We start from the raw sequence: 15,632 nt of genomic DNA on the forward strand, positions 1-15,632 counted from the left end.
AAACCGCTGGCAACAATACACCCCTAAGTGAAAATGTACAAATTGGGCCCAATTATCCATTTTCCTTCCCTGTCATGTGACTTGTTAGTGTTACAAGGTCTCAGGTGTGAATGGGGTGCAGGTGTGTTAAATTTGAAGTTCTCATACTGGTCATTGGAAGTTCAACATGGCACCTCATAGCAAAGAACTTGCTGAGGATCTGAAAAAAATAATTGTTGCTCTATATAAAGATGGCCTTGGTTGTCTTTTGGAAATACTGTAGATGTATGAGTGCTGCCAGCATTGCTGCAGATGTTGAAGGGGTGGGGGGGTCAGTCTGTCAGGGCTAAGACCAATGCGCCACACACTGCATCAAATTGGTCTGCATGACTGCCATCCAAGAAAGAAGTCTCTTCTACAGATGTACAAGAGAGCCCGCAAACAGTTTGCTGAAGACAAGCCGACTAAGGAAATGGATTACTGGAACCATGTTCTGTGGTTTGATGAGACCAAGATAAGCCTATTTGGTTCAGATGGTGTCAAGTGTGTGTGTGTGTGTGTGTGTGTGTGTGTGTGTTGCGGCAACCAGATGAGTACAAAGACAAGTGTGTCTTGCCTACAGTCAAGCATGGTGGGAGTGTCATGGTCTGGGGCTGCATGAATGTTGCCGGAACTGGGGAGCTACAGTTTGAGGGAACCATGAATGCCAACATGTACTGTGACATACTGAAGCAGACCATGATCCCCCTCCCTTGGGAGACTGGGCCGCAGGGCAGTATTCTAACAGAACGACCCCAAACACACCTCCAAGATGACCACTGCCTTGCCCAAGAAGCTGAGGGTAAAGGTGATGGACTGGCCAAGCATGTCTCTAGACCTAAACTCTATGAAGCATCTGTGGGGCATCCTCAAACAGAAGGTAGAGGAGTGCAAGGTCTCTAACATCCACCAGCTCTGTGATGTCTTCATGGAGGGGTGGAAGGGGACTCCAGTGGCAACATGTGAAGCTCTGGTGAACTCCATGCCCAAGAGGGTTAAGGTAGGGCTGGAAAATAAGTGGGCACACAAAATATTGACACTTTGGGCCCAATTTGGACATTTTTTTTCACTTGGTGGTGTACTCCCCTTTTTGTTGCCAGCGGTTTAGACATTAATGGCTGTGTGTTGATTTATTTTGAGGGGACAGCAAATTTACTGTTATACAAGCTGTACACTTACTACTTTACATTATAGCAAAAGTGCCATATCGTCAGTGTTGTCACATGAAAAGATATATTAAGAGTACACCCTTAAGTGAAAATGTCCAAATTGGGTCTGTGGCCACCATTCTTTTCCAGCACTGCCCTAACCCTCTTGGGCATAGCGTTCATCTGAGCTTTCACAGGAGTCCTCTCCTCCATGACGACATCACGGAGCTGGTAGATATTGGAGACCTTGCACTCCTCCATCTTCCATTTGTGGATGCCCTCACAGATGCTCAATAGGGTTTAGGTCTGGGGAAATGCTTGGCCAGTCCATCACCTTTTACCCTCAGCTTCTTTAGCAAGGCAGTGGTCACCTTGAAAGTGTTTGGGGTTGTTTATCATGTTGGAATACTGCCCTGTGACCCAGTCTTCGAAGGGAGGTGATCATGCTCTGTTTCAGTATGTCACAGTACACTTTGGCATTCATGGTTCCTTTAATAAACTGTAGCTCTCCAGTGCCAGCACACTCGTGCAGCCCCAGACATGACACTCCCACCATGCTTGACTTTGGGCAAAACACACTTGTCTTTGTACTCCTCACCTGGCTGCTGCCACACATGCTTGACACCATCTGAACCAAATAGGACCACAGGGCACGGTTCCAGTAATCCATGTCCTTCGTCTGCTTTTGCAGGCCTTTTTTGTACATCCTCTTCAGAAGAGGTTTCCTTCTGGAATGACAGCCATGCAGACCAATTTGCTGCAGTGTATGGTCTGAGCACTGACAGGATGACCCCCCCCCCCCCCCCTTCAACATCTGCAGCAGTGCTGGCAGTATTCATACGTCTATTTCCCAAAGACAACCTCTGGATATGATGCTGATCACAGGCCTGTTCTGAGTGGAACCTGTCCTGTTAAACCGCTGTATGGTCTTGGCCATCGTGCTGCAGCTCAGTTTCAGGGTCTTGGCAATCTTCTTATAGCCTAGGCCATCTTTATGTAGAGCAACAATTCTTTTTTTTTTTTCAGCTCCTCAGAAAGTTCTTTGCCAAGAGGTGACATGTTGATCTTTCAGTGACCAGTATGAGAGTGAGAGCAAAAACACCAACTTTAACCACTTTCAGACCGGACCATTTTGCTGGTCAATGACCAGAGGTCTTTTTACAATTTGGCACTGCGCTGCTTTAACCCCCCTGACGGTATTCCCGAGTCTGACTCGGGGTGGATTTTTTATACCAAAAGCGGTATCCCCGAGTCAGACTCGGGACAGCGTCGCTGGATCCAGGAGGAGGTTTCCTTACCTTCTCCTTCGAATCCAGCGATGTCTCCCCGCTGTACGAGCGAGCCGTGCCTCGCTCGATCTATCACATCGGCGATCTCCGTGCCCTGCGAGCGTTGCGACGCACGGGCACGGAGATCGGCGCCAAATTCAAAAAGTGAAATAAACAGTATACATACAGTATAATGTAATCTTACAGATTACATTGCTGTATGTAAATATTTCACATCCCCTTTGTCCCTAGTGGTCTGCCCAGTGTCCTGCATGCAGTTTTATATTGTAAAAACTGTTCTTTATGCCTGGAAACTGGAGATTGTCCATAGCAACCAAAACTGTCACTGTACATCAAAAATGATTTTAGACCAGCTAGAAAACAGCGATAATAAATTAGAATGACTCGCAGAATTGAGCGATAGCGATTTGTGGGGAGATCCGTCATCAAATAGTGAAAAGTAATGACAGTGACAATTCTGCAACTCAGCAAATTTCAGTGTTTTTGATTAGATTACATTATTGAATAATTTTTATTATTGTTATATTATTATTTGGTACAATTATTTATAATTATTTATTATATTATAATTTATGATTTAATTTTTCAAACTTTATCATACCTGGGATGTCTGCTAGACTCTGGTTTGGACAGATTTAAGAGAGTTATTCCTAAGAATTGCAGGACTACAATATAAAACGCCAAATTTTCATGCAAAATAATGGTACCGCTTTTAGCACCTAAAATCCGAAATAATCGTCCTGCCAGGGAGGTTAACTGGTAATTGCGCGGTCATGCAATGTTGTACCCAAACAAAATTTGCGTCCTTTTTTTCCCACAAATAGAGCTTTCTTTTAAAGGTATTTGACTGACTCTGCGATTTTTTTTTTTTTTTTTTTTTTTTTTTATTTTTTTTTTTGCGATATAAACGTAAAAAGACCGCAAATTTTGAAAAAAAAATATTTTCTACTATTTTGTTATTAGAAAAATCCAATAAACTCAATTTTTAGTCATACATTTAGGCCAAAATGTATTCAGCCACATGTCTTTGGTAAAAAAAAGTCAATAACTGTATATTTATTGGTTTGCGCAAAAGTTGTCACATCTACAAACTAAGGTACGTTTTCTGGAATTTACGCAGCTTTTAGTTTATGACTGCCTATCTCATTTCTTGAGGTGCTAAAATGGCAGGGCAGTACAAAACCCCCCCAAATGACCCCATTTTGGAAAGTAGACACCCTAAGGAAATTGATAAGAGGCATGTTGAGCCCATTGAATATTTTTTATTTTTTTGCCTCAAGCGATTGAATAATGACAAAAAAAAATATATTTTTTTTTTTTTTTTTTTTTTTACACAAAGTTGTCACTAAATGATATTTTGCTTACACATGCCATGGTTATATGTGGAATTGTACCCCAAAATACATTCTACTGCTTCTCCTGAGTACGGGGATACCACATGTGGTCGACTTTTTGGAAGCCTAGCCACGTACGGGGCCCCGAAAACCAAGCACCGCCTTCAGGATTTCTAAGGGCATACATTTGTAATTTCACTCCTCACTACCTATAACAGTTTTGACGGCCATAAAATCCCAAGATGGCACAACCCCCCCCCCCCCCCCAAATGACCCCATTTTGGAAAGTAGACACCCCTAAATTTAGGGGTACACTAGTGAGACTCACAGGTAAAAAAGCACCTAGGCTGTCAGCGACTGTATCAAAACGCTACAAAAAAAACTGTTAGCGATCGCAGGGATCAGGCCTGACTTTGCGAACGCTGCAGTTATGTGTGTTGTGTTTTGTAAGTGACAGTGATCGATCGATCGATTGATACTGCACTTGGGTGGGCTGGGCTGGGCTTGGCGGAGGGGCTAAACGCAGGTGCTAGCAGGTATCTGGGCTGATCCCGCTAACAATGCGTTTTGGGAAACCTAAACTGCTGGCGACGCTAATATAGATCTGATCAGATACTATATTACTAAGGGAGGTGTATGCTTTGCGCGTGGGTGTTAGCGGTACTGGCACTAACCTGACGCTGCCTGGGGCGACGCAGACCTTATCTGACCCTCAAACTTATATCACCCGCCGGGTGATCAGGGGGTTAAACCTTTATTAGGTAATAAATGGCGGGTGCCCTGAAACTATAAAAAAAATAACTAACTAACCAACCAGCGTCACCTGTAACAGTTATATGGTGATCACTGGTGAAAGGGTTAACTAGGGGGCAATCAGGGGGCTTTATGCGGTAGTATATGGGGGTCCCTGGCGCTATAAAAAGCTGCGGCGAACCTAAATACCTACCTGCCTAACTAGCGTCGCCTGTGACACTAATACAGCGATCAGAAAAACGATCGCTTATTAGGCTGGATTCACACTGGAGCGATGCGGGAACGCCACGAATCCGCGGCGGGTTCCCGCATCACACTGCCCTATGCGAACTGCTGGGAGTGTCAGTGAAATGTTAATGACACCCCCAGATCAGTTCGCATATCGCAGTGCGATCTGCAAACTCGGACAGGAATCGGATCGCATGGTGTGAACACCCATGCGATCCGATTCTGCTGCGGACCAAAAAAAGGGTCCTGTGCGAGTTTGGGGCGGGTGCAATGCAAATTCAGCCATACTATCTGTATGGCTGAACTCGATTTGTACAGAGATCGGATGTGATTTGCACTGCAGTGCGGTGCAAAATCACATCCGTTCTCATAAACCGCTGCAATGTGAACCCAGCATTAGTGACACTGGCGACGGGGGGTGATCACGGGGTTAAACCTTTATTGGGGGGTTAGGGGGGTACCCTAGAACTAAAGGGGGCTAACCCTAACTGCCCTAACAGTTATTACAGTCACAAATGACACCAATGCCAAAAAAATGCAATTGGTGTCACTGTGACTGGGGGTGCAGGGGTGATTGGGGGGGTGATCGGGGGGTGAAGGGGGGGTGAGAGTGTGCCTGGCATGTTCTACTGTATTGTGTAGTGTTGGTGCAACTCACCGATCCTCTCTCCTCGGTGCCGGAACGAAAAATACCGACACGGAGGAGGGATTACATCACTTCCTCTGCCTGTGTTTACATTACAGGAGAGGAAGTGATGTCACGCTTCACTTCCTTTCGTCAGGAGCGATCGCCAGGGGGTGGCCATGAACAAATGGCCGCCCCCTCATCCCGGATCGCTCCTGAACGGATACCGACCACCGCTGGCACCGGGGGGGGGCCCGATCGGGCCCCCCCACCCGCGGGAAGGCAGGGACGTACATGTACGCCCATATGCCTGCCCGTGCCATTCTGTCGACGTACATCGTCGTGCGGCGGTCGGCAAGTGGTTAACACACCTGCTCCCTATTCACACCTGAGACCTTGTAACACTAACGAGTCACATGACACCAGGAAGGGAAAATGGATAATTGAGCCCAATTCGGGCATTTTCATTTAGGGGTGTACTTACTTTTGTTCCCAAATGTTTAGACATTAATGGCTGTGTGAGTTATTTTGAGGGGACAGCAAATTTACACTGTTGTACAAGCTGTACACTCGCTACTTTACATTGTAGTAAAGTGTAATTTTCTTCAGTCTTGTCACATGAAAAGATATGATAAAATATTTACAAAATGTGAGGGGTGTACTCGCTTTTTGGAGATGGAGTATAGATATTTTTTAAATTTTAGTGTTTGTTTTTTGATTTTTCTTTCGCAAAGCCTGTGCAAACCATTGGAAATCAACTCAAAAATGGACATGGCCTTTTTCCTTGATACCACAGCTGAATACATTATGGATGTTGTTCAGTATAACAATGACAACCGAGAGTTTGAGGTAAGAGTTTCATTAGACAGCTCTGTAGTTAATCAAGCGATTATAAAATTTGACAAAGTGTAATAAAAATGCAATATGAATAATGTATTTACCTTTTTACTTTGTTTACTTTTATAATACATGTACTTTTTGGAAAGAGAAAATATATATTTGGGCCTCTAGCGTAAAACCAAAGCCTACCCAAAGCAGTGCAGATCAGATAACAAATCCAAAGGTGACTTTTAACCAACGATGTAGTTAGAAACTCTAATAATTGCTGAGTAGTAACTTTTAAGAGCTTATGTGTGATTTATGTCCAGTCTTGTTATAAATAGAAAAACCTAGGAGTTGTGTGTTAATCAGGTGTCACATACACTATACTACCAAAAGTATTGGGAAACCTAGCATTTGCATAGAACATCTCCCCAATATTCCATATAGTTATACATTTCATTTATTTTTATTTTTATTTTTTTCCAGTTCATTATATTTAATCACACATTGGTAGCATATGGTATGCATTACTTGATCAGAAGTGGAGCAATTTTTTGCAGACTGCTTCTTTTCATTCATCGTATAGCAAGCTTCTGCAGTAGCTACTAACTTTTTTTTTTTTTTTTAAAACGAAGTGGTTCAGAAGATCGAGGTTACACCTGAAAGTTTTTTTTCATCTTGGTGGCCCTTAATAGAAGAGTGATTATGGTATATGTTCTCATGAATCTGAAAAAATGTATAAAAAGGAGTGAAAAATCTGTCTGTATGCACTCGCCACAGGTAGGTTTTCTGCGCCACCACACGGAAGGCCACCTATTCTGAAAAAAGGATTACAGGACTAAAACGTTAAAAGAAACCTGTTGGTGTTTCCATTGCCAGCCTGGTCATGAATTTGCCTATCACTCTAGCTACTATAATTTGAATCACTATATAGATCAAGCTACTATTTATGGGTATGAATGTGGCGCTTACCAATTTCTAATCTGAAAATACATATAAATATAACTATACAAATGGTCCTCTGAAGGTACTATGAGAAAAGTAGCTCCACAGGAATAAAAAAAAAGCGTCTGGGGCTTGATCTCTCATAGATAATGGAGACGGCAATCAAATAGTAACAGCCTCCACTAATCAATGAACAATACTCTTCTTCCCCTTCAATCACACAGTTGTGAGAAAGCAAGGAGAAAACAGACAATACACACTCTTACAGACCTCAAACTTACTGTCAATAGACTCTCTAAATGGCTAAATTGACTCAATAGTGCTCAATAATTAATAGAACCTCAGTGATCCGTATAAATAGACTCTCATAATAAAGGAAGTGTTCTCATAAAAATATATTATTCCTCAATAATAATCATGCAACTAAAAATGTAATAAAGATAAATAACAAATAATTACGAAAAAAAACCCATTAATTAAAAACAATAATAATAAATCGTGTGTGTGTGTATATGTAGCAGCCATACCCCTCAATGGGGCAGCCTTGACTTTTGGGGTTACCTCTGCTTGTCTTGTTCTTCCACGTCTAGAGGTTCCCAGGGTTAGTACCCAAAAACTTTGGACGCTGACACCATAAAAGTCCTTTGGAAAGGTTTTTATTTGCAGGGGTAACATCCAATAAACACAGTCTCATATGGGAACAGAGGGCAAGGGTGAAGAAACTCGGGCACCTTGAACTGCTAATCACCAGAAAGTCTCTAATGCAACCCAGAGAGTAGCCACTCGCAGCTGGGCACTTCAAGGCTGAACAAATCTCCGGCCAGAGATTATGGCAGTCAGCACTTTGATCCAGAACTTGTTAAATCTCTGATCTTGAGTAAAACTTGCAACCGAAAAGGAAAAGGAACCTTTCCTCAGTACCTGGAACGCTCTCTGTCTCCTTGGCAGTACTGTAAAAGCGTGGATTCATTAATGTCCTTGACAACCCAGCAACCAGGCATTTCTTGGGATGCCAGCTTGTTGGCCCTCCACCGAAGAGTCCTCCCCCAATTGCTTACATGGGCTGCAGTGCCCCTCCAAGTTGAGAGTACACCCGGACGCCTTGAATCCTCCTTCAGTTACTGCGCCTCGGACCAGCTGGTTTCCGAGACTCTGGAACAGAGGGATCCTTACCCCAGACCATGCGGATCTAATGGGGCTAGTCACACCGATCATGTTGCAGGGTGGCACACGCTCCCGTGACCGGGACCCTCGTGGGGCTACCCCGGTCCAGATCCAGGAACAGACAGCAATGGCCTCACGAACGAACCTCGAACACGTGACTTCAACATCTTAAGTACCCTTCCCCAGACTCTTCAGCAGGGCCAGACGCACCCACTGATTGGCTCTGGGGAACGCGGATACCTAAAACGTCCAACCAGGCCTGGTTCTAGGCCTGTCATGTGCACCTAACCATACACATGACCAGGCAGAACTCTAACACAGCCCAGCCAAACTGATGCCAAAGTTAAACCTGCACAATCAACCCTCAGAACCCCTTTACTGTTCTGAGGAAAAACTAAATTTGTACATAGCGGACACTTTGTCCAAAGTGTCGCCGCTACATATATACCTAAAATCAATAATCATCCAATATAAATGTGCAAAAAACAAAGTGCACAATCGGCAAATAGCTGACTAAATGATAATGTTCTTAAATTTATATAATGTAAACAAATGTGAATTAGTGCAAATAACAAATAGCGTGCAAGTCAGCAAAAATTTGCAAATAAGCAAAAAGATGTGCACCCTACATAAAGTGCAATTATGCAGAAAAACCAATAAATATGAATATAAATCATTCCATCGTGAAAACAGCTTAAACAAAAGTTTGTGCAAAAAGTCCCGTAAACAGTACAATTCAAATCGTGCAATTTCAATTGTGATGATATTTTCCAATGTTATTCGGAAATTCCACAAATGGCTTCCGTGCTCTTGTGTGAACCGATTTTAAATTGCACTGTGTATGGGACTTTTTGCACAAACTTTTGTTTTAGCTGTTTGCACGATGGAATGATTTATATTCATATTGTTTTTTTCTGCATAATTGCACTTGCACACACACACAATTTTTAAAAAAAAATTTTTATTAATGTTTTTTTTGTAATCATTTGTTTATCTTTATTACATTTTTAGTTGCATGAATATTATTGAGGATTAATATATTTTTATGAGAACACTTCCTTTATTATGAGAGTCTATTTATATGGATCACTGAGGTTCTATTGATTATTGAGGTTTATTTTTTATTGAGTCAATTTAGCTATCAGTCGACTGACAGTGAGTTTGAGGTCTATAAGAGTGTGTATTGTCTGTTTTCTCCTTGCTTCCTCACAACTGTGTGATTTGAAGGGGAAGAAGAGTATTGTTCATTGATTAGTGGAGGCTGTTACTATTTGATTGCCGTCTCCATTATCTATAAGATATCAAGCCCCAGATGCTGTTTTTTTTTTCTCATAGTACCTTCAGAGGACCATTTGTATAGTTATATTTATATGTATTGTCAGATTAGAGATTGGTAAGCGCCACATTCATACCCATAAATAGTAGCTTGTTGTCTTGGTGTAAGGAACACCCTGATTTTGTCAGCTGTCTGTTGATTTTTTTTTTTTTTTTCTCGTATTGGTTTGCGCATTGATCTCCCCTTATTAATGCTCTAGATCAGACATACTGACTGTATACTAGTTTCAGGTCAGTGACTCAGAATGTAATGAAGATGGGGACAGCCAGCTGCTAGCATTTTCAGAATGTGGTCAGCAATGGTAGCCAGTGCATTTCTTCCATGACTGTCTTTCTTATCGCATGAGGATTGCATTTTCCATTCCTACCCCTAGATGTCCTCTGCATCCTGTTAAACTTTCAGTATTAGCAGTCTGTTATGCTGGTAATACATTTTTCAATATGATCTTTTTAAAGCGTATCATGAGCTCAAAACTTAAACTCTTAACAGTTCCTAATCGTAGACTCCAGTGTGTTTTTACCTAGGTGCTGGTGATGGCCTCCTGGGAAACCTGAGTGTAAGGGGGCTTGTAATTGGCTGATGTCATGAGCCAACTGGTACAAGTCCCTGCCCTGCTTTTTCTTGCTAGAACAACCAGCCACCTGCTTAAAACCCTAAACCTCCGCCATATTGTGCCCAACTCCTTGCCTTCCCATGACATCCCTGATTATTAGCCTTTATGGTCTGAAGAAAGGAATGTCTACACAAGTATAGTTGCTGCACTTTACTGATGTGACTCTAAATGCCATCTTTTTGAAGTAACATCACATAGATCGGGATATGCAATTAGCGTACTTCCAGCTGTTGCAAAACTACAAGTCCCATCATGCCTCTGGGTGTAATGCTTGTGGCTGTCAGTCTTGCTACACATCATGGGACTTGTAGTTCTGCAACAGCTGGAGGTCTGCTAATTGCATATCCCTGACATAGACTTACTATCCAGGTTCACTTGACAGTACTTTGTCAATCGCATAGCATGAATGATCCACAGTAGTCACATGTGATAGCAGCATACAACACTTTAACTTCTAGATCTGTAGCTGAATGATGGCTACGGCACGGACCTACTTTGCCAGGAGTACATCTATTGACTTCCTTGCGTGCCCCCTGCAAGGTGTGTGAGGCACGCTCTGTGATCAGCGAGTCTGAGACTCGGCTGATCGGAGTAAGAGGTCAATCCCCACCCCTTACCATGTGATCAGCTGTCAGCCAATGACAGCTTATCATGTGATGTAAACGGGGCTGGTAATCGGCTAAAAAAAGCTGGCTGTGAGAGGGCAATCTGTCCCGATCAAAGAATACTGCCGCCAGCTCATCTGTGCCACTTAGCAGTACACAGCAGTGCTGCCTACCAGTGCCAACCATCAGTGCCTCATCAACGGTGCCACCCATCGGTACCACCTTATCTGACCCCATCAGTGCAGCCTATCAGTGCCGCCTCATTAGCTCATATCAATGAAGAACAATTACCTGTTTGCAAAATGTTATAACAAACTATGAAACGTGGTTGTGTGTGTTTTTTGTGCTTTAAAAAAAAAAAAATTCATTTGGGTACAGTGTTGTATGTCATTCAAAGTGCGTCAGCATTGAAAGCAAAAAAATTATCTGGGCAGGAGGGGGGTTTAAGTGCCCAGTAAAGAAGCCATCTTCCCTGTATACAGTTTCTCTCCTTCTCTGGGTCATTGGTACTCTTGCAGAGGGCTCTGGCTTGCCTTTAAGCTATCTTGTGTCCAGCTCACAACTGTTGGTTAAAGAGTGTCTACAAAATCGGGAATGATGGCTTACAAAAAGAGCTCAGCTTTGAGGACCCGAGGGTGTAAGATATGTGGTCTAGTGTGAGATCTATAAAATTAATAATAAAAAATCTCTAACTGGTTCTAGCCCATGTTGATTTTGAGCCATTGTGGATCATTTGGGGTTATGTCCATACTGTACCTGTTAAGGACTTGAGCTTCCCCTATGATGTCACTGGTTGAGTGACATCCGCTAACAGTGGGCTAAAGATTTCACTCATCCAGGCTCAGGAAAAATCTCAACCATATGGTTGGTATCTGCCCAGAAGCCTGGACTGACACTTGACTCAGCCTCTCGGCAATCCACTGAGAGCCGGAGCGAGCCCCTCCATCCCCTCCACAGTCCAGTGCTCCAGTGAGTGCTGGAGGGGAGAGCAGAGAGCCGCTGAATGACAGTCCCAGCTTTCTGCTCCAGAATATAGGGGGAAAACTGAGCAATCAGGGATGTTTGATCGCTCAGTTATCACTGCAGAGCTGGCTGGGGACAGATGCAGCATCGGATCCACCAAGGTGTTTTAAAACCCCCAAACTTCTCTTTTTAAATTAAATCATGTTATGGTCACTTCTACCCAGATGCTCCACATTATTGTTGTTATTATTATTATTATTATTATTTTTTTTTTTTTTTTTTCTGAGCATGGTTTGAGATGGACAGGTCCAGCAAAGCATAATTTCTAGCTTTGGCCTCTATGAACTGTATTGTCATGTAATAGGTTTTTACATTTCTGCCCTTTTACAGTACTAGCAGTGCCATTGTTACAGTCAATTTCAGGCTAGGTAAAGCCTTTTTTTTTTTTTTTTTTTTTTTTTTGGAATATGTAAACCATAAAATGTGAACTTCCTGACAACTTTAGGTATCTGAATTGCTGCACACACAGGAAGTGAAGTGCAGAAGAGGCTTCATGGGCAGAAATATGTGTTTTCAAAGGTGCTCTGGATGAAAGCTAAAGTAGTTATTGGCCTGCAGGATCTACACTAACAAACTATCCCTGCAGCTAATTAAATTACAGTTCCTGGATAATTAAAATGTACTAAGTCCCATGAATGCATATATAAAATGATGATGACCTCCATGACAAATGCAGAATCTCAGGAGGAAGATTAGGAGTTTTTGTGTTCCCACTATGGGAAGGAATGTATTTGTTTGTGAGATGTTAGAATGAGACTACTGAATGACGTCTTTATTTCTCTTGAGTATAACAGAAGGGAAAACTTTATTGAAGGGAACATCTGTATGCAATCACAAATTTGGGAGATTTGCTTGTTGGTTGTATAATAGACAAGATAATTGTTCTGAGTATGAGGAACTATGGATCATGTTCTTATCTAAACCAAGGTAGCAATGCACAACTTGTCAAACAAATGCCAAAAAAAACAAGATGTTGCATGATAAAACTGTGTGATGTAAAACTAAATGTATATAAAAGGGTATATCAAGCTATTTTATAAAGGAGATATGTTATCACTGCGTATAAATATCTAGAATTACATTGATTTCTATTTTTTTTCTTCTTGTGCATCTTAAAAGAAAAGAACTAATATTTTATCTGTTGTATTTCCACTTTCTCTTATCTATAATTTATACAATTGTCAAATGAAGGCAGAAGGCTTCAATGTGTAAAATTTACATATTGACCAGTTGAGTAATTTGGGATGGCGTAAAAATATATATCATTGGTCCCACTCAATGGCTATAAATCTACATTTGGCTTTTGGAACCCTTTAATTATAGCTCCCATTATTGAAGTACTTAAAGTAAATAAATAACTAGATCCCCTTGTGGGTAGACCCATTGTGGCTAGCATTGAGTCTATGAATAAAAGGATGGGATAATGGTTAGACCACCAACTCCAGCCTTTAGTTGTTGGGTTGCCAAGCTATTTGCATGACACAAATCATTTGAGGAGATGTCAGGATCATGAGTGGATGGAGGGCGACATGTGGATCATGTGATGTGTCCCACCTATATTCTAAAATCCTGCACTCTCTGGGCATTAAAGCAGTTTCCTTTTTCCTAGTTCAATGCTTGTACTCAAGAGCAGAAAGTGTTCATTTTGGAATGCCTAGATTATCTTCTAACCCATAATTTGACATTTGATGGGGATTTTTTTTTCTCCAAAGGTGTGGAGTGTCAATGGGAGGCAGGTTTTTGCCAACTTTACATGGGTTGGTGGGAGAGGGTGAAGATCTTTGCGTCGGATAATCTTTCGTTCACACACCAGATTCTTTTTGGCCGATTTGAATGATAATTCTTTAAATCTCAGTTTCACTGGACAAATAGATACTCTATAGATTTTCGAAATGTAACCTTGGAAGGCTGTGAGGGTCATGTTGTCACTAACCTTTAAAGGAAGCCCTTGTCTGGAAACGGTATATTGAGGGCAGACTCATGTCTTTCCACACATACCATTTAGAGGCATTCCTGTAGGCCAATTTTTATATTTACAAAGAATATGTAGCAGGGATGCTTATTTTGAAAGGGAGACTCTTAAAGTGGTTGTAAACCCTTACAAACCACTTTGACCTACAGGTAAGCCTAGATTAAGGCTTACCTGTAGGTCCAAGCAATATCTCCTAAACCTATATGGTTTAGGAGATATTTGCCCGAAAACGGGCACCGCTGTCTACGGCGCATGCGCCGTAGACAGCGGCGCGCAGGCGCACTGAACGCGGCAGTTCCAAGAATGGAGCTGCCGCATTTGTCGACTCCCGTGCGCATGCGCGGGAGTGACGTCATCGCGGCTTCGCCGAATGACAGCAGCGGAGCTGCGAGACGCCACCAGCAAGATGGATGCGGCGGACTACAGGGGACAGCGCGACTTCGCTGGCTCCTGTGTCAGGTAAGTGACACATAATGGGCTACTATGCGATGCATAGTAGTCTATTATGCTTTGCCTTTGCAGGGAAAAAAAGAGGAAGTAAACTCATCAGGGTTTACTTCCTCTTTAATATGAGGAATCCTTTTTTACAGCAGGGTTACCCTGAAGGTTCAGTCAATAGGGCTATTTAATATAGCTAGAAAAACTGAGAGGAGTCATTTTATTAGGTGTAAAACACGTGATTTTAAAAAGCAAGGGCTACCTGTGTTCTCCATTCAGTATGGCGTTTAGAAAGAATAAAAATATTGTTGAACGTCAATTACCAATTTTATATAATGATGGTATGTACGCCCAAATCCTCTCCGGTGGGCTTAGAATAGTTTCTTGACGTGCGCCCTCTCTCGGCAACTCCTCTCGCTATTTTGCATCTAGTAATAAGCGGGGGACTACTTGGCTTGTTTTTAAGGGGAACTACAAGTGTTGCTCAAAAGATTGCCCTTGTTGCCCATGTTTGATTAAGGGAGAAGGATTTAAGTCTTCAATTAACAGCAGAAATTACAGTGTCTGATTTTATAAACTGTAACACCAAATATTTGATATACTTGGTTACATGTAAAATCTGCCACATACAATATGTGAGCAGAACAACAAGGAGATTGCAGGACTGCCTCCATGATCATGTGTATGATGTACAGAAGAACCACGCTACAAATGTTGCTATCTCACAGCTCTACAAACACTGGATTGAAAGAGTTAAGAACACCTAGGGGAGGTCATGTCTTTTAGGTTGCTGTGCAAGCGGGAGGTCTTTTTGGATTTTCCTTTTGAAAACATGTATACCCAATGGGTTAAATATTGAGTGGGATCTTACCCACTTTTGTGATTGTCTCTGTCTCTGTCTTGTAACTATACAATGATTTTGACTGATGTGTCGAGTTTGCTCAAAGTTCAATTGGTGTATCAGATTTTTTTTATTTTTTTTCCGGCCGTCGATTTGGACCTAACTTTTTACATCAGATTTGAGTGTAAATACCATGTTTTCTTTGTAACACCAGCTGAGTACTAATTTGAATTGGTTACTTTACCTGTAACCTAATGATGACACATTAGAGCAGTATATGCAGTGACTAGTTCCAGTAGGTAACGCCTCTACCTCTTTGTCCCCGGCCGACCACTTGTCATATGAAGCTTCAATAAAAACCTCCATCATCTGTGGCTCTCCTGTGTCCTCTGTCCCGATCCTTCCCTCCTAATGATAGAATAACAGTGTAAAGTCTCTTCAGTTCCCTCTGTTGGATAATGGAGTGTGTGTGTGTGTG

The 15,632-nt window shown here is 42.1% G+C and overlaps 1 protein-coding gene across 1 annotated transcript in view; it reads left to right on the plus strand.

Annotated features, from left to right (window-relative positions):
• Window positions 1-15,632, plus strand: part of LOC143988602 (putative serine protease K12H4.7) — a 151,784-nt gene that overhangs the window by 40,939 nt on the left and 95,213 nt on the right. Inside the window, exon 5 of the mRNA XM_077488286.1 lies at window positions 6,130-6,244. Coding sequence (XP_077344412.1) covers window positions 6,130-6,244 — 115 coding nt within the window. The remainder of the gene's footprint in view (window positions 1-6,129; window positions 6,245-15,632) is intronic.

The sequence above is a fragment of the Lithobates pipiens genome, unplaced genomic scaffold (genome assembly GCF_037356315.1).
Source record: "Lithobates pipiens isolate NorthernLeopardFrog02 unplaced genomic scaffold, aLitPip1_a1.2 Scaffold_18, whole genome shotgun sequence".
In the NCBI taxonomy this organism is placed as follows: domain Eukaryota; kingdom Metazoa; phylum Chordata; class Amphibia; order Anura; family Ranidae; genus Lithobates; species Lithobates pipiens.